Source organism: Lindgomyces ingoldianus (assembly GCF_010093535.1).
Source record: "Lindgomyces ingoldianus strain ATCC 200398 unplaced genomic scaffold BDR25scaffold_39, whole genome shotgun sequence".
Taxonomy (NCBI): Eukaryota; Fungi; Ascomycota; class Dothideomycetes; order Pleosporales; family Lindgomycetaceae; genus Lindgomyces; species Lindgomyces ingoldianus.
Window position 1 is genome coordinate 404,910 of NW_022985200.1, and position 20,452 is coordinate 425,361.

Sequence of the window (20,452 nt, forward strand, 5' to 3'; positions counted from 1 at the left end):
ACCCATTAAGCAATCCTGAACCGAGGGGGTCCAAACCTTATGTCAAGCTGCACCTGAGAACTAAAATGACCTTCTATTGCCAAAGTATAGAATTTGAAGTTGCTCTTGCTGCTGGCACCGCGCTGGAAGGATTAAGGTGCTTCATACTTCTTACCTAGGGCAGAACTAAAATGGTAAGGAAGTCTTATTGTGTACCCCAAAAATGCAGTGATTGAGTCTCCCGAGTATAGTGTGTCAGTTGGATTGAAGGATTTACCCCAACTCTCTTCCCCAATCCGTGGGGAATTATCACCTCCCCTTGGGGATTGTCCTAGGCTATTTCAGCCATCAGCAACCTCGCTTACCAAGAACCTTACCTACCCTAGTTACCATTCCCCAACAGCCCGACCTTGGGGATATACGTAGTCAAAGCTCGGCCTCGGATCCGCGTATGTGGGGTAATATTAAGTTTACTTGCGCTGTCCTATTACTTGACCGATAAAATGAAGCAAAGTCCACACTCCTAATCTCACTCTCAGATTTTCGCTCTTCTGAAGATGGCAATCGCAAACCGCTACAATTTTTTAATTGTCTTCCTTGTGACGTTCGGGTCTTTAACATACGGCTACAACTCAGCCATTATTGGCTCCGTCATTGGCCTTCCATCTTTCTTCGAATACTTCGACATATCACTAACAGGGCCACATGCCGTGGAAGGCTCTAGAATTACTGGAGCTACAAATGGGCTCTTTGCTGGTGGCGGCCTCATTGGCTGCTTCATTATAACATGGTTGGCAGATGTGGTCGGGAGGCAGAACTCGATTCAAGTAACAGCATCTCTCTGCGTTGTTGCTGGTGCCATTCAAGCTGGGTCGGTACATATCGCCATGTTTTTGGTCGGAAGATTCCTCATGGGTAATATGCGCAGCCTTTTCTCAGATACGGTCTCTAACAAATGGGTCAGGTGTTGGAGTCGGTATGGTCAACGTCATCACTCCTCTTTATCAGAGCGAAATATCTCCAGCTCATTCTCGCGGACGAATGGTCGGTTCGCACGGATTTATCCTCTGTGTTGGCTATGTATGGCCTCCCAGCTTTTCAAACGGTGAATCAACATTTTAACATTATTGCGCAGGCTTTGGCTGGATGGACGGGCTTTGGCTGCTACTACGTATCGTCTCAGCTGGTGCAATGGCGGTTATGTCTTGCATTGCAGGTTGTGCCACCGCTCTGCTTGCTGATGGGATCTCCTTGGCTACCGGAATCGCCTCGTCATCTAATGGCAAAGGATCGCCACGAGGAAGGCTTTCGCATCCTTTGCGATCTCCACCGCCTGCCTGGCGAGGAAGATGACATTCTGGCGCGTGAGCAATTTTACCAAATTCGAAAGCAGCTTGATCTAGAGCGCCAAGAAGGCTGGAGACAAGGGTGGGTGAAAGGGTGGATTCTACTATTCCAGCGCAAGTCATATCGGAAACGTCTGCTCTTCGGATTCCTTACGCTGTAAGCCATCATTCCTACATCGCACTATCAACTACTGATTCTATCTTTGCAGGGGCCTTGTTCAGTCTACTGGGTGTCTGGTAATAAACAACTACCAGGTACTTCTTTACAATGGACTTAACCTGTACGGATCATTGCCGTTGATGCTTTACGCTCTGTGGGATACTTGGGCTGCTTTCATGAATTTCATGAACTCGCTGTGGCTAGACAAGATAGGTCGCATTCCCATTATGGTTATAGGGCAGGTATGACTTTGTAGCTTCGTGGAATCTATCAGAGTACTGAGAATAGTCAGATTGGCTGCGCAGTGTCAGTGGCGGGCTTCACTGGCTGCGTAGCCACATACAGCGGAACGGATAACAAGATTGGAAATGGATTTGGAGTTTTCTTCCTCTATCTCTGTGAGTATTCATATACGCCTCAACGCTTGGCAATGAGTATTGACTTTAGGTAGTTGTGACATTCTTTGGTGGCTCCATGGACGCCTCTTCCTACGTCTACGCTGGTGAGCTCTTCCCAACGTCCATACGAGCTCAAGGCGCCGGATTCAGCATCTCTGCGCTATTCTGCTTTTCTCTGATATACACTATGTGTGCACCCGTTGCTTTCCACACCATCGGCTGGAAATACTACATCATCTTCATCGTCATGCCACTTTTTGGTGCAACTCTCATGTACCTTTTTTATCCTGAAACAAAGGGCTTGAGTCTTGAGGAGATTGGCGCTAAGTTTGGGGATGATGTCGCCGTTGATCTAACGCACATGGACGAAGAGGAGCGAAGAAAATTAGACAAGGGATTGGCGATGGGTTTGGAGGTTGAAAGGCTGGAGAATGAAGACACTGATGTTGAAAAGAGCAGGATTTAATTTTGTGCTGCTATGTATGGAGTCTGTTGGAAAATGGCATCCATACGGAGTGCAGGCTTTCTAATGCCTAGAGAGCAACTGGGAGTAGGGGTGTTTTCACGTATAAAAAATGGTATGAATCTTCAGGATTGAGCATATGTAGGGTACCTGGAACGTCTCACAACGATTGTGGAGTGTACCGCGTTATCTCGAGGTCTAAAAGTCCTGTAAGGTGGGAGTGGTTCTGAGACTTTTATTGAAGATACAAATTGTGAAAAGAGACAGGACGTAGCATGGAAAGGTTGTCGAGGCTCTCTTCAGCTAGAACTAGAGGATGCGAAGTAGATACTGGTCACTGCTTTTCCCCACCAACTCATGCAGTCTGAACTTTGATATACATGTCTTGGAGCCACTCGTTCCCTGAGCATCTGTATCTAACTCTCTGTTGAAACCACCGCCTTCGCTTTTGACTCGCTGGATATCGATCTTGACACCAGAGCCCCAGTTTAGGAGCTCGTCCTGGACTTCACGGTATGAGAAATAAGGCAGGCTGTATCCTTATCCCCTGAAGTATGAATATCTCTGGGAAAGACGAACGAAGGATCGGAGTCTTTCTAGCCCCTCCCAGAGAATATCGTCCACAGCGAACCGCTCTTTCCATTTCTTGGCTACTAAGAGCACCTAAGTTATAACCGACCTGCTTAGGGTTTCAGCTTCACTGACTTAAATAAGAGCCTTGATGCTTTCTAATCTCTCCACCTCCTCGGTCTGAGCGACCAATTTGTCAAGCCTTTTAACGGTCATCGATACCTCATAATACTTAAATCATTCATTAACGTTGCATTCGTGCTGACAGAGCATCGGGAACTGTTAACTCAGCGCTTTAACGTGAACCGGGTGTTACGTGAACAACCAAAAGTAGGGACCAGAAACCCATCCGTGCTTTCATCGGAAAGGAGACGGCGTACTGGGCCCAATTTGACAGTAATATCTGGCAATTTATCGATTTGATTTCAAACCCTGCTTTACCACCCACCTTGCTCGCTTGGCTGTGGGTAACCATTCAGTCCCCGTGCTTCCTACCCACCGCCTCCTGCCAGAGGCCTGTGGAAAAGGGCTTCTTCCTGGATAAATTCGGTGTACGGTTGCTGAGTGTGTGTGGAATTCCTGCTGATATCAGTTAACAGCTGGCGTTTATGTGAGCTATTCAGATCAGCCCAGTGCTCTTTGGATAGCACAATACATTATACCAATTTACTTAAAAAGAAATTTTGGGATCGTGGGAGAGGGGCCAGGCTGGCAAATTCGGTTTGGTGTGCGACCCAGAACGTGATTTCAACGACGTTAAAACCAAACATGTTCGTTGCTTTGGAATCGTTGTATTTACTGACCTCATCATATGGTCCCCGATCTCTGCTTCAAACACTGTTCGCCTAAGTGTTGGGCAGGCGATCGCTTTCTTTAGCAGGTAGTCCTAACCTCTTCTACTCTTATTGGAACAAATTCAGGCCTATCGAATGCTGCCGGGTCAACCTGAACACCTTTGTACTACAAGGGTCATCCTTTGTAAAGTACGGGGATTGGCTGGGTAAGAATTATGGGGTATGGATTAATTTCTTCTTGATGGAGAGTCATAATTCAAAGGGGGTGAGGGTGAGAGAGACCTCGAAAGCCCCGCCCGCGGCTCCTCTCATTAGAGACTCTGTGCTTGTGTTAGTATACGGACTCTAGTAACGACTAACAAATTGATATATAGAGTATAAAAAAGACGATTAGTGTATGTATAATGTGAAGGCTATCTATGCTAAAATAGTATAATTGGTCAATTACTGCTTTTGGCAACTCCAGCAGGAGCTATGGGAGAGAGGTTACGAGAATTGCCCTGTCATTTAAACCGAGCTGTCACCGACAGGCTGCGGTGGTGCCTTCACCTCGTGTTCCTTCCTAATGGCAAGATCTGGCTTCGCCTTCAATGCGTCTCGAATCTCTTGGACTGACTTTCCATCCCACGACGCATAACCCAAATGGCTCAGCGGGTGAAGCAACATGTTATCTTCCTGGTTAACAAAGTCATCCGTCTCCGGCGGTGGTCGGCTGATAATTACATCGATGTCCTGACGAATCTGGTTGCAGAAAGAGTCGAGAGGCAGGTCGTTTACATCGACTCCAAATGGATTCTCGATCTCGCGGCCAATCAGTGCAATCCCGAGAATGATATATGCGGAAAACATAGAGGCAGGGATTGTGACCCAACCAAGAGACTTGAACAGCTGGAAGGGGAGAAGGAGAATGTACACCCATGTAATTTGGCCAATGGCAATAGAATAAGCAATTGGGAGAGGAGTGTTGAGGATCCGATCGGTGCCGGTGAGAACGTCGTTCATGGTGGTCAATGCATTCAGTGATTGGGTCTGATAGATGGAGACCTTGAACGTGCCATTGTCGTAGATGGTCTTCATGTAAGCCGAGAGGTGGTTCAGAATCTCTAGAGGCAGATTGCCAAGCGGCTGAGTGGCGTTCTTGACTAGCTTTCGCGGGTTTGACTCTGCGAACGACAAGCCGAGGAATTCTCCGGTGCTCTTCCAGAAAGATTTCTTTTTCTGGACATCAGGTTCACTAGCCGCCTTTGCGAACGTATCGAGGTGGCCAACAAGGTGTTTCAGGTCGTCGTAGTGGGTGAATGGCTCGAATCGGAGCTTGTGTTTTAGTGCCACCGAGTATGCGACAATAAGATTCATGCAGCTGATTTTGGCGAGCAAGTCCTTCTTGCCTAGATCTCCCTGCCTCTCATCTGCGTGAATCCACACAAGGCGTGCGAGGTTCTGAGAAGCGAGAGTCAATTGGGCCCAGTATTTGCGACCTTCTCCATAGCGTTCGTACGCGGTTGAACTGCGAAAGCTGAGGGCCAAGCCAACGACGAAACCGAGGACTGTCAAAAGGAGCTGGCTGATACCGACTAGAAAGACATTATAAGATTGAGAGAAGGGGAAGAGAGCTGGAGTTGGACTCACGGTCATGGATAAATTTAGAAATGCAGGTAATGAGCGTCGACCAAGCCCCGACAAACAACAACGGCAAGACCATCTCGGGCGTGATACTACCATGGAGTCGCAAGAAGACAGGCCATTTTGAATGGTGGTCTAGGTCACGAGGGCCAAACTGGTGAGTGTTGTTAGGGAGAAACTTGTAAAATGAGCTTCCGCATCTGCAGTAACTTACGAAATATTCGTCCAAGTCGGCACTGTCATCAGACCTCTGGCTCTTGGGTTTAGGTGTCCCGGCTTTGTCGCCATTGGACACTGTCGTCGCCGGGTGCGGTTTCTCGGTCGATGTCATCTTGAGAGAAACGAAAAGGAAAGGAGTGTTGTACTCTCGCAAATACGGGGGCTATGCCGTTGTCCAAATATCGCACTGTCGCGTGCCCCTGCTTCTAGCGGCGTCTTGTCCCTGGTGCTTTGACACTCGTGGCGCGCTTAATATGACTTCACGAAGAAGTCAAGTTACTCTGCCTTTTGCCCTCCGCAGCCAATGAGAGGCCATGCTGAAGTATAACGACAGCGGGCCGTCTCGGCGCCAAGCGAGGCACGCGAGTGGAAGAGCGCAAACGGCTAAGCGGATGCGCTGGCGAGCCGTGATTGAAGAGTTTGTTTAGCTCCAGGGGGTTGTAGTGGCCCTTTAGATTGGTGAGAACGCACAGGGGGAACCCTAGGTTTCGAAACAGCAAGATATTCCACGCCACTCGTGCACCTCCAGCGCCTGGTTTTCTTGGGCTGAAAGCAGCGAGGCCGCCTTCAATTTGAGGCAAAGCACATTCGTAAGACAGATAATGAATGATTCTACAGTATGATAGAACATATCATGGAAGATGAATAGAAAATGCTTAATCTGTTGGACGCTTTGCCTGAATCATGAAGAAAGTTAGCAGGACGCAAACATCTGACATGAATTACCCCTTTCTCTAATTCTGTATCTCTTCATGTTTCTTAACAATCCACGCCCATTCCCTCCAGGATCTTTCCCAGACTTCCTCTCCAAGCCGTTACCCCCAGCTCACTGAATCCTGGCACCGTGACTTCCTTCAACATCTTTCCTTCTGGGCCTTTCTCGGACAAGCCCTTCATCGCCAAATCCAGGTACTCTTCAAGAGGCATTGGAGGAGGCGCACGATCTCCAAGCGTCGCATTCACCTTGTCGCGGAAGCCAGCGTCGAGCGCAGTATCAACGTAAGGAGGTGACAGCTCGCAGATTGAGAGGTTCTTCTTCACAACCTCGGGAGCATAATTTAGCTGCTGGCGGAGTGTAAGGGCAAAGTAATGGATTCCAGTCTTTGTGGGACAATAAACAGGATAAAAGCCAAGCGGAATGTATGCCAGCCCTGAGGTGACAAAAATTAGATTTGCGGTCTTCCCTTCGCTTGCAAGGGAAGCTAGGAAGGGGACAAAGGTACGGGAGAGGATAATGGGTGCGGTGAGATTGGTGTTGATTTCCGAGGTGATCATAGAATCGTTAGATTCGGCAGGGTTGAAGAACGAGAACGACTCCATCTTGCCGGCCATCATGACGATCGTGTCGATGTCGGGATATTGCTTGAGGACTTTAGAGGCGTGTTTCCCCAAGTCCGCGAGGTTAACAACATCCCACTGCAGGTGTTAGCTTAACTGGTGGGAGGACGGAGTAATAATTCTCATACCTGGTAGGTCTCGAGACCTTTCATCTCCTTTGCCAAAGTATCAAGCCTGTACATTCATTACATTCAATTGCCTCAAATCCAGGTTTCAGCTGCTTGCCGGCTCTGACGTCGTCCAGTGATTATTACTCTCTTGCCCAAGGCGTAGAAACGACGTGCGAATCCTTCTCCGAGGCCAGAAGTCCCCCCAATGATGAGAATTGTAGAAGAATCCATTAAACAAGAACTGATTTGTCTTGGAGACCTGTTTTGGATGCGTTGATGGTGTTGATTGATTGCTGACTCAACTGCGTGAGAGGCGGCATCCTCCAAGAGGAGCCGTCTCTTATAGATAGACTGATGGACTTGAAGCTGTAAATTATATCCGTGACGAACGTTATTCGCAAATATTCGAGAGAATCCGGATGAATGAAGTCATACATCATCTCCGGTTTTCACTTTTTGGTCCGAGAATTTGACGCTGTATCATTCGCGAGAACTTAGCTTGACCGATGATGGGATTAAGACCGGTAATGCCGAGTTCGCACCTTGGTGCCAAGTCCTCTCTACAAAACTAGTTTTCCCACGACCACATCTTTTCTGTATTCTAGAAACCCACGTTGGGGTGAGGGCGTTTACGATCTGCGTCGAGCCTTGCCACACACTGCACCTACTGTTTACGACGATTCCAAGGTTTCCCAGAACAGCTCCGCATGCCCTTCGGTTTCTGGTTTTTATTTGGACTGAAGTGTTAACTCAAGGTTGGCCCACGTCCTACCCGCATATATAATTAGCCATGATATAAAGCTAGGAACACTTGCATGGAATAAGTCAAGCGAACCATTTCCCATGGCCTAATGAGATGTGAAAACGATAATGTAATTGGTAGTTTAGTAGCGGCTGCGAGAGAGGGCGTTTGATCTTTGAAACCCGACGCTCTAGATGGCATCAGCATGAACCTGTCGGCACGAGACAGAATTGCCAAGAATGTGGAAGAGAGGATGAGTGCGTAGGACGAGATATAATTCGGCGAGTTCATTACAGAGTTCCAAAGAGGATTCTGTCCACAACGTCACCCTTGATTCGTTAGAAGAGTCCATTGACAAGTGAACCTCTCTCATTAGAGAACTACTTTTGGGGTGACTCTGACATGTCCTAAACCGCAGGGGGTTTAACCTAGAAGTCTTGTAAACACCCGGTCGTTCCCGTTACAGCTTGCTCTCCTTACCAGCAAGCGCAATACACTCGATCTCGACCGGGACGCCCTTCGGCAGCTGCTTGACTGCCACGCAGCTTCGAGCAGGCTTGTGCGCAAAGACTTTCTCATAGGTTGCATTCATCTCACCAAAATTACCCATATCATCTAGGAAGACGTTGACCTGAAGAGGGCTTTGAGCACTTGCTCTTGAGTAATTGCGGGTTGCTGCTGCACATACCTTCACTACCCTGCTGATGTCGCTCCCCGCCTCCTGGAGAATAGCAATGATGTTATTGCAGCACACCGCCGTCTTTTCTCCAATGCTTCCCTCGACAAGCTTTCCATCCTTGTCTGCGGGGATCTGGCCAGAGACAAATATGTGCGGGCCGGCTATGATTGCCTGGGACTGTTGTCCTGTCAGTTGTCTGAGGAAGCCTCGGTCGGAGCGGGGCTGAGACGGGCAAGGCGACGAAGCGAAGCCGCAAATGCTTTACTATGGAAGTGGCTTGCGTTGGAGTAAGACAGGAGGACATACATAAGGCCCAGCAGCTGCCGTTGATTAGTAACCATCAGTCATGCGCGGCAGAGGTGAGTATTTACGTGGGCAGGCATTGGCAGTGAGGACCTTCTTGATGTCGGACATGGTGTGGCGCTGTGAGGCAGGTGCAGTTTGGGGATGGAAGATGAGGAAGCGGCGGTGGAGAATTGGCTGGCCGCGAGACACGGAGTGTAAGAGTTGGGAAGGAAGAGCGCGCAATTTACTGTATGGTGAGCCGGGCATGAACGCGTGAAAATCCGCAGAGGCTATCGTCGGGAGGTTCACCATAGGCCCTGACGCATGCCGAATCGGGCGGTCGCAACCCTGGACTGGGAAGGTGGGGGTGGCCGGCTGCCGTCTTTCGGAGCTACTGGGCCTTAGTTGGCGTGATTGTGGATGGAGGGGCAGGGCTAGGGCCCCCCAAAATTTTTGGCCGTAGCATCGCAGCGATCAAAGCATTATATTCGAGTCTGAAACACTCAGTCGCCTGTCTATTTAGCCTTCGTGAATGCCACGTTAGAGGTGAGAATATCATGTTGCCGGATCCGTCAGTGTAAGGGCTGCGGAGCCCGAGGTATTATGCAATATGTGCCCCGTGAGAAACCAAAGCGCCTTTCCCATGCAGAATAACCCTAGGTGTCGAGCAGGAGGATCATGACTTCGCCTGGCTTGACAAAAGCGTATACACGGGCGCATCAAGCTTTGCGCGTCCCTGCAGGAAGTCCAATTCAAGAATGAAGACGTAGCCAAGCAACTCGCCTCCAAGCTTCTTCACCAGCGACCCTGCTGCTGCCGCTGAGCCGCCTACACATGCTAGTCAGTCGTCGTCCTGTCTTGTTTCTGAAAGCCTGCGTACCTGTAGCAATGATGTCGTCCACCACTAGGACCTTCTGTCCCCTTTTCACCGCGTCGCTCTGCATCTGAAAATAATCTTCGCCGTATTCCTTGACAAAGCTGGCCGTCTCGCATTTTCCAGGCAACTTGCCTCTCTTCCTCACGGGAACAAATCCCGCGCCGAGTCGGAGAGCTAGGCTCGGGCCAAAGAGAAAGCCGCGAGCATCCAAGCCCACCACGACATCGGGGGGCTGTTCGTAGGCCTGCAACACATGCAGCTCCAGGGCCCGTATCAGCGTCCCGTGCAGCGCACAATCCGCAAAGATCGGGAATATGTCTTCGAATATGATCCCAGGGGAGGGGAAGTCCTCAAACTGACGCAGCGAGCCTCTCAGCCTTGTCGTGAGAAGGTTCAGCTCGGAGCTTATCGCAGGACTGGTGAATTCGGGGGCGCGGGAGGAGGCGGTGGAGGGGAGTCTTCCTTCTCGGGCATTGTTGGACTCGAGTGTAGGATCAGGCTTCTGAAGCGGGGGGTGTTCGGCTGTAGCAGAGGGTTTGGTGGGTGGTTTCGCGATCGTGTTGTCGTGCGTGGTGGGTGGCATGTTAGAGGGCAGAAGGGAGAAGGGAGGGCTGCGGGTTAGAAGTGACGCGACCTGACTGCGAAAACAAAAATCGCTAGACTGGGACTCTGGGAGAAAACGTTCCGGACACTGGCATAGCTGCACACCCTCTGGGTGCTGGGGCTGCGGTGGACGAATGGGCGAGAACCCTTGCAAGAGAGTATTAATGATGCCGAGTCCAAGCCTCTCTCAGACCGAGCACGGCCCCCCAGGCGCTGCGATACCGAAGCGTCAGAGGAAAGATTTGTGGGACGCTCGACGATAGCCATTGAGGGATTACTATGGTAGGCATGGCTGCCTTCGCCCGCGCCGCCAGCTCTCAGCCCGCCAGCATCTGGATTGCGAGCTGCCCAGTCGAGCGCCCGATAAGCCAGTCTACCTTCACATGTGCCTCCCAACAAATGCTCCTCCACCAACCCGCCCGCGTTGCTGAAGGTTGATATTACTCGCAGCAGCGCTTCCTAAATTACCCAATCTATTACTCATATTGTCAAACCTTCTGTGTGGGAGACGGTGGGAAGATGCGGACGGACAAGCCGCTGTGTCGAGCAGAAACCTTCGCAGTTACATCGTTGGCCGCTCTGGTAAGGTATTACATCTTGATATGAGATAAAAAACCAGCCTCTGTGAAACGCCTCTTGCAGCCTTTTCTCCACAAAAAAACACGCCACTGCAGCCTGCTGGAGGCCCACGACCCTCGAAAAACTTCCAGCGCCAAAGTTCACGCAAGTAGCACATCCACTAGGTACTCACGGCTAGCGAAGGAACCTTGGGAACTAACCGTGTACAGGCTAACATGTCATGATTAGACTATGTTTAGCTATTTCAGGCAGATCAAAAGATGTGAACCTGCGGTTAATTTGAGCCAAGTGCGTGGTAGATTGCCGTCTGAAGGCTGCCCATGATGGGGACCTGTGCAAGCCATATGAACCATGGTATACGCGGACTGTGGGCTCACTACCTGCAAAGGACGTCCGACTTGCTCAAGCTCTCCCCGCCCACGGTTGGGACCACAACTACCCCTCATTACCAGAAGCTGAGGGATCCACCGCAGCTGCCACAACTGTCAAGCATCACGATGGCAAGCCGACCAGTTCCATCCGAAAATTCGAATCACGTGACAAGGAGCTGTTCCTGCTACTAAGGCGATTTCATCCCCAGACATTCATGTTCTGGACGATACAGTCCTTGTCTGTTTTCTTAACCAGTGACCCCACGGTGTATACCTTTTCTCCATACTCTTGTAGGATCTCTGTTGCAGTCCTCGCCTTGCGAGCATCAACGACCAGGACCATGCCTAGGCCCGTGTTCCACGTCCTACAGAATTCCATGTCCTCGATGTGGCCCGCCGCTTTAAGCCATTTGAAAACTTCCGGCACCGGCCAGGTTTTCGCGTCTAGTTCGGCTGCCAGAGAGTCCGGAAGCATGCGAGGGATATTCTCAAGGAGGCCCCCTCCCGTAATGTGCGCCATGCCCTTAATGAGGCCTTTCTGTGTAGCCGCCAGGAGTGGCTTGACGTAAATCTTTGTGGGAGCGAGCAAGCTGGCACCCACAGTCTCACCTGTGCTCCACGGCGCGCTGTCATGGAGCGAAAGACTCTTTATCTCGATGATTTTGCGGATGAGGGAAAAGCCATTAGAGTGAGCGCCGTTCGATGCGAGACCCAGCAGGACATCACCGGCTATCATAGCCTGCTTATCAGGCAATATCGTCGCCCCTTTCTTAATGGCACCGATGGCAGCACCTCCTGCGTCGTACTCCCCCGCGTTATAGAGACCTGGCATCTCTGCTGTCTCGCCACCTACAAGGGCGGATCCAGCTTGTCGGCAGCCATCAGCAACTCCTCTCACGAACGCTGCAGCATTCTCAACGTTCAGCTTAGAGCAGGCGTAGTAATCTAGGAACATCAAAGGCTCCGCACCCTGCACCACCAAGTCATTTACGTTCATAGCCACCAAGTCAATGCCGACAGTATCGTGTTTCCCCATTTCAAAGGCAATTTTGACCTTGGTTCCGATTCCATCTATTGCGCCCACGAGAATCGGCGCCTCTGTGTAACCGGCACCCTGCAGGTCGACGAGGCCACCGAAGCCGCCAATTTCGGCATCAGCACCAGGTCGTCTGGTGCTGGCCACTGAGGCCTTGATCTGCTTGACGAGCTCGTTTCCGGCATCAATACTGACTCCGGATGAGGCATATGTCAGAGCCTCTCCTTGCTCTGCTAATGGTGAAGGGCGAATGACGGTGGTACCTTCCTCGGCGGGCTGGAGTAGTTTCCAATCACAGTGAATGTTCTCTTTCTTGAACTCTTCCAAGAGATGGCTAGAAATGGCGTCGAAGTTGTGCGTTGCAAGCGCCAGAATGGTAGGCCCAGCACCTGATAAGCAGATACCAAGCAATCCCGGGTGCGACTGAGGGGTGACAGACTGCAGGATATCAGTCAGACCGGGAATGAGCCCGCGTCGGTAAGGTTGGTGGATTTTGTCCTGCATGGCTGTATATATCATGTCTGGGTCTGGGGGAGAATCCCCGAGGGCTGTTGTCAACAAGGCCAGCCGTTGCATATTGAATATAGCGTCTTTTCTGGAGTATGTGGAGGGCAGAACCTCCCGTGCTTTTGCAGTGGATACCTCAAAGTCAGGTATGATGCAGATACACTTGATCTCTGGTGCCCACTTAAACTTCTTGAAATGGCCAATGCCATGCGGCGGCTCTGGGGGCCGGAGACCGGTGTCGACTCCTCCAGCAGGCTCGGGGAGCACTTCACTGAGCGGAATCTCGAGTCTTTCGGTGTCCTCAGCCGAGAGCTCGTTCAGGTACGTGCCCACAAATCCGCCATACAAAGCAGCCGCAACATTGTCTGGATGGCGCTCCTCCATCAAGCAGTAGTCTAGCATCCTGGCCTTGGTAAGCTGGAGACCACCCACCTCGTTGGCCAGATTGACTCCAGCAACAATGGCAGCGCCCGAGGAGCCCAGGCCCCTACCCAGCGGGATCGGATTCTTGATGTGGACGTGTGTTTCGGCGGGGAAGGTGCGGATGCCGTGGCAGCGAAGGACATAGACGGCGGTTCGGGTGATTAGATTGTCTTCGGCGACCAGCGGCACCGACGCAGCACCAACTCCCTCATACGTGATGCGGCAATTGAGAGAGTGCTCCGAGAGAGTCTTGGGGGTGACTGTGAGACTCACCTCCAGGTAGACGTTGAGCGCGAGACCGATAACATCGAAGCCGGGGCCAATGTTGGCCGAAGAGCAAGGAACCTTGATAATGGTCGTCATAGCGGCAGCTCCAAGCTCCCCAGCGTGAAGAGGCTATATACAATTGAGTGAGTTGAGGAATTAAATGTGCGCGCAAAAAAGGCTACAGCACGAGGCAGGCCCAACCAATCTTCCAGCGGGCGCGGGGTTCCGATGTCGCGGGGCAGCTCCCATTTGTCTAACCTATATGGGGATAGCGGTGGCTCAGCCACGGTACTACCACTACTCTGAATCCTCATCCCCATCAGCAACGCGAAGTCCGCACTACCACAGTCATCAGCGACATGGCAGACCAGACGTTGTGGAACAGCATCCATTCGTGTGTGCAGACATGCGGGTCCAGCCTTGCCTTCGATACGTGGCAGTCACAAAAAGGCGGATTCACTCTAGAGGTAAGCTGTGCTCTAAAGCTAGGCAGCCACCGAGAGGCCTCACTCTCTCCCTCCGTTGACTCAAATCCTGGAGTCGCTTTCTAGTAGGCCCATCAGGCAACGAGCTACTTGCCTACAAATACCAGCTCTCCTCGCGTACTCTGAGGCTTTCATCTCATCTTCCATTTCCCCTCTCCACATCCCAACTCATTCATGAGGACGAAAAGCCTTCGTGATAGACTCAATTTCCGCAACCGGGTATCCAAGACAATGCCTTCTTCGGACCGGTCTTGCTCCCCATCCACAGTGTCGACTTCTGATGATGAACGACCAGCTGTCATTAACGGCACAAAACATGTTGTCATTAATGGCGTGACTAATGGCGTGAGCAGCGGAGACGATGAGCACCTGGAACCAGGCATGAAGAGCGGGATGAAGAATTTATATTCCGGGAAAGAGGACAAAAAGGGCCGATACCAATGGCAAGATACAATTCCAGAAGATGTCGGAAACCCGGTGGAGAATGCCGAAACCGCGAAATGGGCTTTGCTCGTTCGAAATGTCAAAGTCTACAACGATCCGCGGAAGGTTCTCGCCATTCACTCTATTGTTGTCCAGAGCCCGCTTCTCAAGAAGCTTTTAGCTGGTGTGTTGAAGAACTACCCGGGTGTAACGGTGGGCTTGAACCGCCTAGAGTTCTCCGGCAAATTCGAGCCTCTCATTCACCGCTGGGCCGAACTGCAGAAAGCCATCGGGGATTTGGGCGATGCGACCGAGGAGGACCGGACAACGAAAGGACACGCTGATCTACTACTCGATGTGCTTACGCACGAGTTCAAGAGCCTCATCGAAACCTCGCAGGATATGAAATCAAAGAGGGTTATGACGTACGAGCATTTGTGGACCCTCTTCCAACCCGGTGCCACGATATTTGCCCGACAAGATGGACAAGAGACGGCGATGGCCCTCCAGGAGACAAGATACGGGCAAGACACGAAAGGCAACCCCTGCTTCTGGCTCACCTGCAAGTATGTGGACTGGGATGGCACCAAATTCGGATCGAACAAACTGAACCTCTCGATTCCTGCGTACAGCGGCACACGTCACATTACCCAGCTCCGTGTGTTTCCACTCGAGTACCACCACGAAGCAGATGCACTTAAGGCCCGTTTAATTCAGCGCGGCGCCAAGGCAGAGTCGCTAGCTGGGCCGAACTACAAGGCGTATCACGGAATTGCTTGGCGACATGGTGCATTCGGCACCAAAGACAAGTACAATGTTAAGGGTCGGATCGTGATTGACACACATGGATGGAACCGGCTCAACCCGAGCCATGCCATATTTGTCGCACCCCTTACCCAAAAGGACCCCGTTCAAAACACAGGTACGCCCAACGATGGCGAGGAGAGCGATGGAGAGGAGAGCTACGATGCCGGCGACGACAGTGGAATGCCGATAGACGGTCATTTCGCAGATGAAGACGATGCAGCTAAGCATATTCCTCTTACCACTGAACAGAAGCTCATCTGCACACCACTTCTTCGAGGATATAGCTTGAAGAACAAACTCTGGCTTAATTTTTTCGTCAACTGTGTCAACGAAATCGAGTGGCAGAAGGACGCCTTCGATAGGCTAGTGCTACCTAAAAACCAGAAAGAACTCATTCTCGGCTTCACCGAGTCTCAACGGCAATATAGGGAGACATTCGATGACATCATTGAGGGTAAAGGTCGAGGCATGATTCTTTTACTCTGCGGTCCGCCTGGTGTTGGTAAAACTTTGACGGCCGAGTCAGTGGCAGAAGAAATGAAGGTGCCGCTGTATATGATGAGTGCTGGAGACCTTGGGCTTGATCCACGGCATGTGGAGACTAAGTTGCAAAACATCCTTGAGATGTGCACAAGGTGGAACTCAGTCTTGCTCTTAGATGAGGCGGATGTATTTTTGGAGCAACGTTCACTTCACGAACTGGAAAGGAATAAGCTTGTCTCCATATTCCTACGGGTGTTGGAGTACTATGAAGGTATGTTTTTTTTTCGAAGTCTGAGTTTCACAAGATACTTACGGTCACAGGTACCATGTTCCTCACTACCAACCGAGTACAAACATTTGACCCTGCTTTTCAATCTCGTATTCACATCTCTCTCGATTACCAGGAGCTACCGATTGATTCCCGGCGGATGGTGTGGAAGAACTTCCTCAACTCCTCGCAACAAGAGCACACCATATCGAAACGGCAACTTGACGAGCTCGCTCGTATGAACATGAACGGTCGCCAGATAAAGAATATCTTGAAGATTGCCCGTCTACTTGCGACTCGCAAGGAAGTGAAGTTAAGCCACGACCATATCATTACGACTCTCGAGGTGACCCAACACCTTCATAATGAGACCCAGTTCACGGAGCGGGCGAGGGGAAGCATTTACCACTAGTGGTGCCTAAAGAGCAGGTCACATTCGTTTTCAATAACCGGTTGTTTTAGAGCTTCCGCTATCCTAGAGCAAAGAGCATTCGATCAAGCAATCATGATCTGCTGCTTCACCGCATGAGAGCACCTTGGCATCCGAGGAATGGGTTTCAGGACAGGGTGGGGGCGTTGATATTATATTGATCCTTAATGCTACTTCCACCGATACGGCTCATAACACATATTTTGGCACTATTTAGTACTTCAGTGTCAACACTCCCGGTGTTTGTCTTCATTTGGCCTCCCGGGTGTAAGCACCTACCGATGTCGGAAGTAGAGGAATGGTCACGTGAGGCATGCTATCTAGCTCGTGACCTCGTGAAAAAGGCGATAAGGAGCTTGTGTGTACTGCAACATAACACATGCAATTTAAACTTACGCAAGATCGATAGTTCTTATCAATAGTCTGTGACATACCGAACCCGACAATTCAAAACGATCTTCCAAGGTTGCCCCTGGCTATATGAGGGGTTGCAATCTAGTGCTCCCTTGCGGAGATCGCCCCAGCCTCCATCTTATGGTACTTCTGCACGGATAAATACCGCATTCCTCCTATCTTAAGGAGATGCACTCGTTTTCTACCTCGTCTACTCACAGGTGGTCGTCATGATACCGGGGAAAGCCATACTGCTGCAGTTCGTTTTCGGGCTGGGCAGCATTGCTGTGCTACCGTTCAATAATCCGCCTGGTGTCGACATCTGGTGTGGCAAGGCGTATCGCGAAACTGTAGGCCTTTATTTTCACCACGCCCGCTTTTGGCATTTTGAGGTAGATCCTAACTCAGCAAGTAGAACTCTTCATTTGACCCCGGCGGCCAGCTCACTGCACCGGAGCCATCTAAATCTCTATTGCTTGACCTGCGTTTCTATCCACGGATGAATCTATACCTCAGCACTGAAGAAAAAGGCTCGTTTATCGTTGATACCCCAGTATCGTACATTTATGGGAGTCCATATGAAAACCGCACTTTCGAGCCCAATTCCCCGAATGCTTCCCAACCCTTACCGTTCAGGACACTTAACATCCAAATCTGGAATAGTTTGAACAATAAAATCCTTGTTCCTTGGGGTAAAGTTGAGGTGAACTCGACTGGGAAAGAATTTTCCTTTGATTTATCCTTGATAGACTGGACGAACACCGGTTCTACTCGTGTCAGAATTATAGGGACCTCTCCCGACGGGCTGCAATCGTACCAAAGTGTATCCACGGTCCGGATCCTCCCTCCACGCAACGACACGGGAAGTGTGTCCCGCATCGACCAACGCTATGGCGCTCTTCAGGTGAAATCTTCCCTCACTAATGACCTGTGGAAACCAATATTCCCATATTCCTTCTACACTTCTTATGACTGGATCGTGTCAACTCTTAATAATGCCTCTGCTACCAAAAATCTCTCTACCTACCGCGCACTCGGCTACAACATCATCCACCCTGTGCCGCCGTGGCCTTTAAACGTCACTGTGTTAAAGAATTTTTTGACAATCTGCGATGAGTTGGAATTATATGTCATGTATGATATGCGGGGAACCTACCAAAACACGACGGCTGTGACTGAAATCGTTGCCTTACTACAAAAGCATCCGAGTCTACTCCTGTACTATACTGCGGATGAGCCCGATGGTGCGGGAGACACGTTGAACGCAACGAATATAGCATTCCATCACATCAACAACCTCGACCCGTATCACCCCATCTCCCTGGTTCTAAACTGTGCAAATTTTTATTTTGGGGAATATGCATCAGGCGCCCATATCATTCTCGAAGACACTTATCCCATAGCGGCAAATACGTCCTTCAGCCCCGTATACCACACCGTTTGCAACAGCACTTGGGGTGACTGTGGATGCGATGACTGTCATGCGGGTGATCCAGCATACCCCGAGTACGTAAAGAACAAATTTCTGGACATATCGACACGTATGGACGATTTCTATCGCTATCAAGAATGGCTAGGATGGGCAAGCCAAGGCACGAGAGGTGCAGGGGGGGCGCCGGTATGGGGGGTACCCCAGGCCTTTTATGACCAGGGTAGCTTCTGGAGTAGATTCCCGACCCCGGAAGAGGAGGTTGTGATGGGGATTTTGAGGTTGAATCACGGGGCGAAAGGTATCGTTGCATGGATTTATCCGACAAGTGAGCCAATAGAGAAGGTCACTGGCCAGCTCGCTACTTTGGCGAGTGGAACTGAATTCACAAGTTATACACTTGAGGCAGATGGGGTCCCGTTAGAGGTTATTGGGGGAAACGGATTGGTTGATGCGACGGCTTGGGTGAAACACGGCAAGGTATTAGTTAGTGTGGTTTACTTGGGGTATGAAGATCATGTCTGGCATGTCAATGTCGTGCTTCCGACAAGGGTGGAGAAGATTGAGAAGACGCTATGGGGCAAGGGAGATTGGAAGGTAGGCAATGGGACGATTTACACGAGCACTCTCAAAGGTCTAGAGGTGAGTATACTCCTACTATCTTGACTCTCATAGAATACCATTGGGGCTTTTGAATCTTTTGGGTGGCCAAAGAAGCCAAGCGGAGCATGCATAAACCCCCCACCAACAGCCTTTGGCTCTTGAGGTGTGAGGCTAGGAGTCGCTCACCTCACCTTTCCAAAAATTACCACGTTTTAGATATAAAAATATTCAAGCAAAGGGATAGTCTTCATTGCTATGTCTTCCTTAACACTCTATAGCTCCATATCCGTATCGAGCCCAAAAGAGATATCGTCCTCCTGTCTCGCCTGTCGAATCATCTCACATGCTTGGTTCCTCAGCATTTCTCCAGCTCTTATGTCCCCTATCTGAAATATTTTAGTTGTTTTCGCAGTCAGCGCCTCTTCAGCGATGTTTCCATCCACAAATAGCTCCACCAATCGGACGTACTCTTCCCAGTTCTGCTGGCCCATTGCTTTTACTGCGGATGCTATTCTCGGTGGGACGATGTAGGCAGTATTCAGGCCCAATGGTACACGCTCTGGAGGCCTGGAATGGATCTTGGCTACGTCCGTCACCACAACATCTTGGGCTCTGGTCGTAGTTGCTGGTGGAGTGTGGGCAGGCGAAGTGAGAGAAGAAATGCGACTTGAAACAAGAGACGACATAAGACTCGAACTTGGGCCTGGAGAAGGTGAAGGCTTCGAACCCGATGCTAACGATGGAGCATACGCGGATCCAATTTCTGTCACACTAGTAGATGAAGTATCGGCTTCCGCGGGTGGGGGCTGAGCCGTCTGCACGTACGAGTATTTGGAAGGAATGGGCCTTTCTTGGTGCTGTGAGGCAGGAAGAAGCTGAGTATCTTTCAAAAATGGACTTGGAGTTTTGGGGGTTGTATTATACGGTGATCGGGAGGGTGGGCTTGGATTGACTGCAGGCACAGCGACTCGCTCTGAGATCGTGGACGAGGTGGACTGATCGGATGCATAACCGGAACCGCTGCGGTGAGGCACTGTGGCGAGTGCGGTTGCGGGTGATCCTTTATGGGAAATGGCAGTGGCATTAGATCCGAGTGGAGGGATCGGTTGTTTACGCGCAGATCGAGGGAGATTCGCGTTTGCCATGTTGTATTTGTCTAGAGAGGACGGGGAACACGAGTGGTCTGAATTAGGGCCACAATTTGCGGTACAGGAAGGAAGCTACAAAGGAGGTGATTGCCGGGTGAGTGAATGGTCACATTTGCAGTAATACCTCACTCAACCTTCTCGTCCTTGGGCTTTAAGGACAGCGGAATTAGTCCTTCTGGCGGCCGCCAAGCCGTAGCAAAGGACTTCAAAGATCGGCGGTGAGTGAATATGCACTGTAGACTCTATCGCTATGCTTTATGTTGCTTAAAATCCGTAGTTTTAAATAAGTGGGTTAGTCTCATGGCTAGAAATATGTCATTTTCCCACCTAAATCTGAGGTTCATCGATTGCCAAGTACCCTTTGCATATTTATTAGCTAACATGGTTTCGTGGACTGACCTGAGTCAATACCTTCAGCTCAGTCCTCATTAAAGAAGTCCAGGAAAGAGGCTTCCGTGAAATAAGCTACCTGGCCGGATACTTGCTCCAAAATTTGCCGAGCAATAGCTTCCAGTGCAGTATAACCGAGAGGTGCTTGTTTACACTAGACGGTTACTAACCGAAACGTATATAGGTGGTGGATATTGAATGGAGGACCCAAATATCTCATATTG

At 50.4% G+C, this 20,452-nt stretch overlaps 10 protein-coding genes across 10 annotated transcripts; 4 read left to right on the forward strand and 6 right to left on the reverse strand.

The window, feature by feature from the left end:
* Positions 1 to 530: 530 nt before the first annotated feature.
* Positions 531 to 1,486, forward strand: BDR25DRAFT_378922 (MFS transporter; the record flags this gene model as incomplete). The annotated part of the gene is made up of 3 exons (XM_033697581.1): positions 531 to 894; positions 944 to 1,059; positions 1,115 to 1,486. Coding segments are annotated over 3 exons (852 nt in total), but the record flags the coding sequence as incomplete, so codon positions are not given.
* Positions 1,487 to 1,661: 175 nt separating this feature from the next.
* Positions 1,662 to 2,349, forward strand: BDR25DRAFT_240131 (uncharacterized protein; the record flags this gene model as incomplete). The annotated part of the gene is made up of 3 exons (XM_033685703.1): positions 1,662 to 1,727; positions 1,778 to 1,883; positions 1,937 to 2,349. 3 exons carry the CDS (start codon positions 1,662 to 1,664, stop codon positions 2,347 to 2,349), a joined length of 585 nt encoding a protein of 194 aa, XP_033542137.1.
* A 702-nt stretch (positions 2,350 to 3,051) lies between these two features.
* Positions 3,052 to 5,664, reverse strand: BDR25DRAFT_328696 (UPF0187-domain-containing protein; the record flags this gene model as incomplete). Its single annotated transcript, XM_033692405.1, has 4 exons — positions 3,052 to 3,147; positions 4,260 to 5,284; positions 5,340 to 5,487; positions 5,548 to 5,664. 4 exons carry the CDS (start codon positions 5,662 to 5,664, stop codon positions 3,052 to 3,054), a joined length of 1,386 nt encoding a protein of 461 aa, XP_033542138.1.
* Positions 5,665 to 6,311: 647 nt separating this feature from the next.
* On the reverse strand, positions 6,312 to 7,231 carry BDR25DRAFT_328697 (NAD(P)-binding protein; the record flags this gene model as incomplete). Its single annotated transcript, XM_033692406.1, has 3 exons — positions 6,312 to 6,968; positions 7,019 to 7,064; positions 7,116 to 7,231. The coding sequence occupies 3 exons, from the start codon at positions 7,229 to 7,231 to the stop codon at positions 6,312 to 6,314; spliced, it is 819 nt and encodes a 272-aa protein (XP_033542139.1).
* A 971-nt stretch (positions 7,232 to 8,202) lies between these two features.
* On the reverse strand, positions 8,203 to 8,835 carry BDR25DRAFT_318548 (YjgF-like protein; the record flags this gene model as incomplete). Its single annotated transcript, XM_033691754.1, has 4 exons — positions 8,203 to 8,373; positions 8,431 to 8,598; positions 8,728 to 8,741; positions 8,793 to 8,835. The coding sequence occupies 4 exons, from the start codon at positions 8,833 to 8,835 to the stop codon at positions 8,203 to 8,205; spliced, it is 396 nt and encodes a 131-aa protein (XP_033542140.1).
* Positions 8,836 to 8,935: 100 nt separating this feature from the next.
* BDR25DRAFT_295406 (adenine phosphoribosyltransferase) lies at positions 8,936 to 10,392 on the reverse strand. The gene is made up of 2 exons (XM_033688849.1): positions 9,587 to 10,392; positions 8,936 to 9,534 (listed from the first exon to the last, which is right to left on the reverse strand). The coding sequence occupies exons 1-2, from the start codon at positions 10,164 to 10,166 to the stop codon at positions 9,383 to 9,385; spliced, it is 732 nt and encodes a 243-aa protein (XP_033542141.1). The 5' UTR covers positions 10,167 to 10,392; the 3' UTR covers positions 8,936 to 9,382.
* Positions 10,393 to 11,067: 675 nt separating this feature from the next.
* Positions 11,068 to 13,523, reverse strand: BDR25DRAFT_306747 (phosphoribosylformylglycinamidine cyclo-ligase-like protein). The gene has a single exon (XM_033690695.1). It carries the CDS (start codon positions 13,463 to 13,465, stop codon positions 11,336 to 11,338), a length of 2,130 nt encoding a protein of 709 aa, XP_033542142.1. The 5' UTR covers positions 13,466 to 13,523; the 3' UTR covers positions 11,068 to 11,335.
* Positions 13,524 to 14,085: 562 nt separating this feature from the next.
* Positions 14,086 to 16,247, forward strand: BDR25DRAFT_240182 (P-loop containing nucleoside triphosphate hydrolase protein; the record flags this gene model as incomplete). Its single annotated transcript, XM_033685704.1, has 2 exons — positions 14,086 to 15,838; positions 15,889 to 16,247. 2 exons carry the CDS (start codon positions 14,086 to 14,088, stop codon positions 16,245 to 16,247), a joined length of 2,112 nt encoding a protein of 703 aa, XP_033542143.1.
* A 641-nt stretch (positions 16,248 to 16,888) lies between these two features.
* Positions 16,889 to 18,828, forward strand: BDR25DRAFT_295415 (uncharacterized protein; the record flags this gene model as incomplete). Its single annotated transcript, XM_033688850.1, has 2 exons — positions 16,889 to 17,008; positions 17,074 to 18,828. 2 exons carry the CDS (start codon positions 16,889 to 16,891, stop codon positions 18,751 to 18,753), a joined length of 1,800 nt encoding a protein of 599 aa, XP_033542144.1. The 3' UTR covers positions 18,754 to 18,828.
* A 134-nt stretch (positions 18,829 to 18,962) lies between these two features.
* BDR25DRAFT_360662 (uncharacterized protein) lies at positions 18,963 to 19,835 on the reverse strand (the record flags this gene model as incomplete). The annotated part of the gene is made up of 1 exon (XM_033696284.1): positions 18,963 to 19,835. One exon carries the CDS (start codon positions 19,833 to 19,835, stop codon positions 18,963 to 18,965), a length of 873 nt encoding a protein of 290 aa, XP_033542145.1.
* Positions 19,836 to 20,452: the final 617 nt, after the last annotated feature.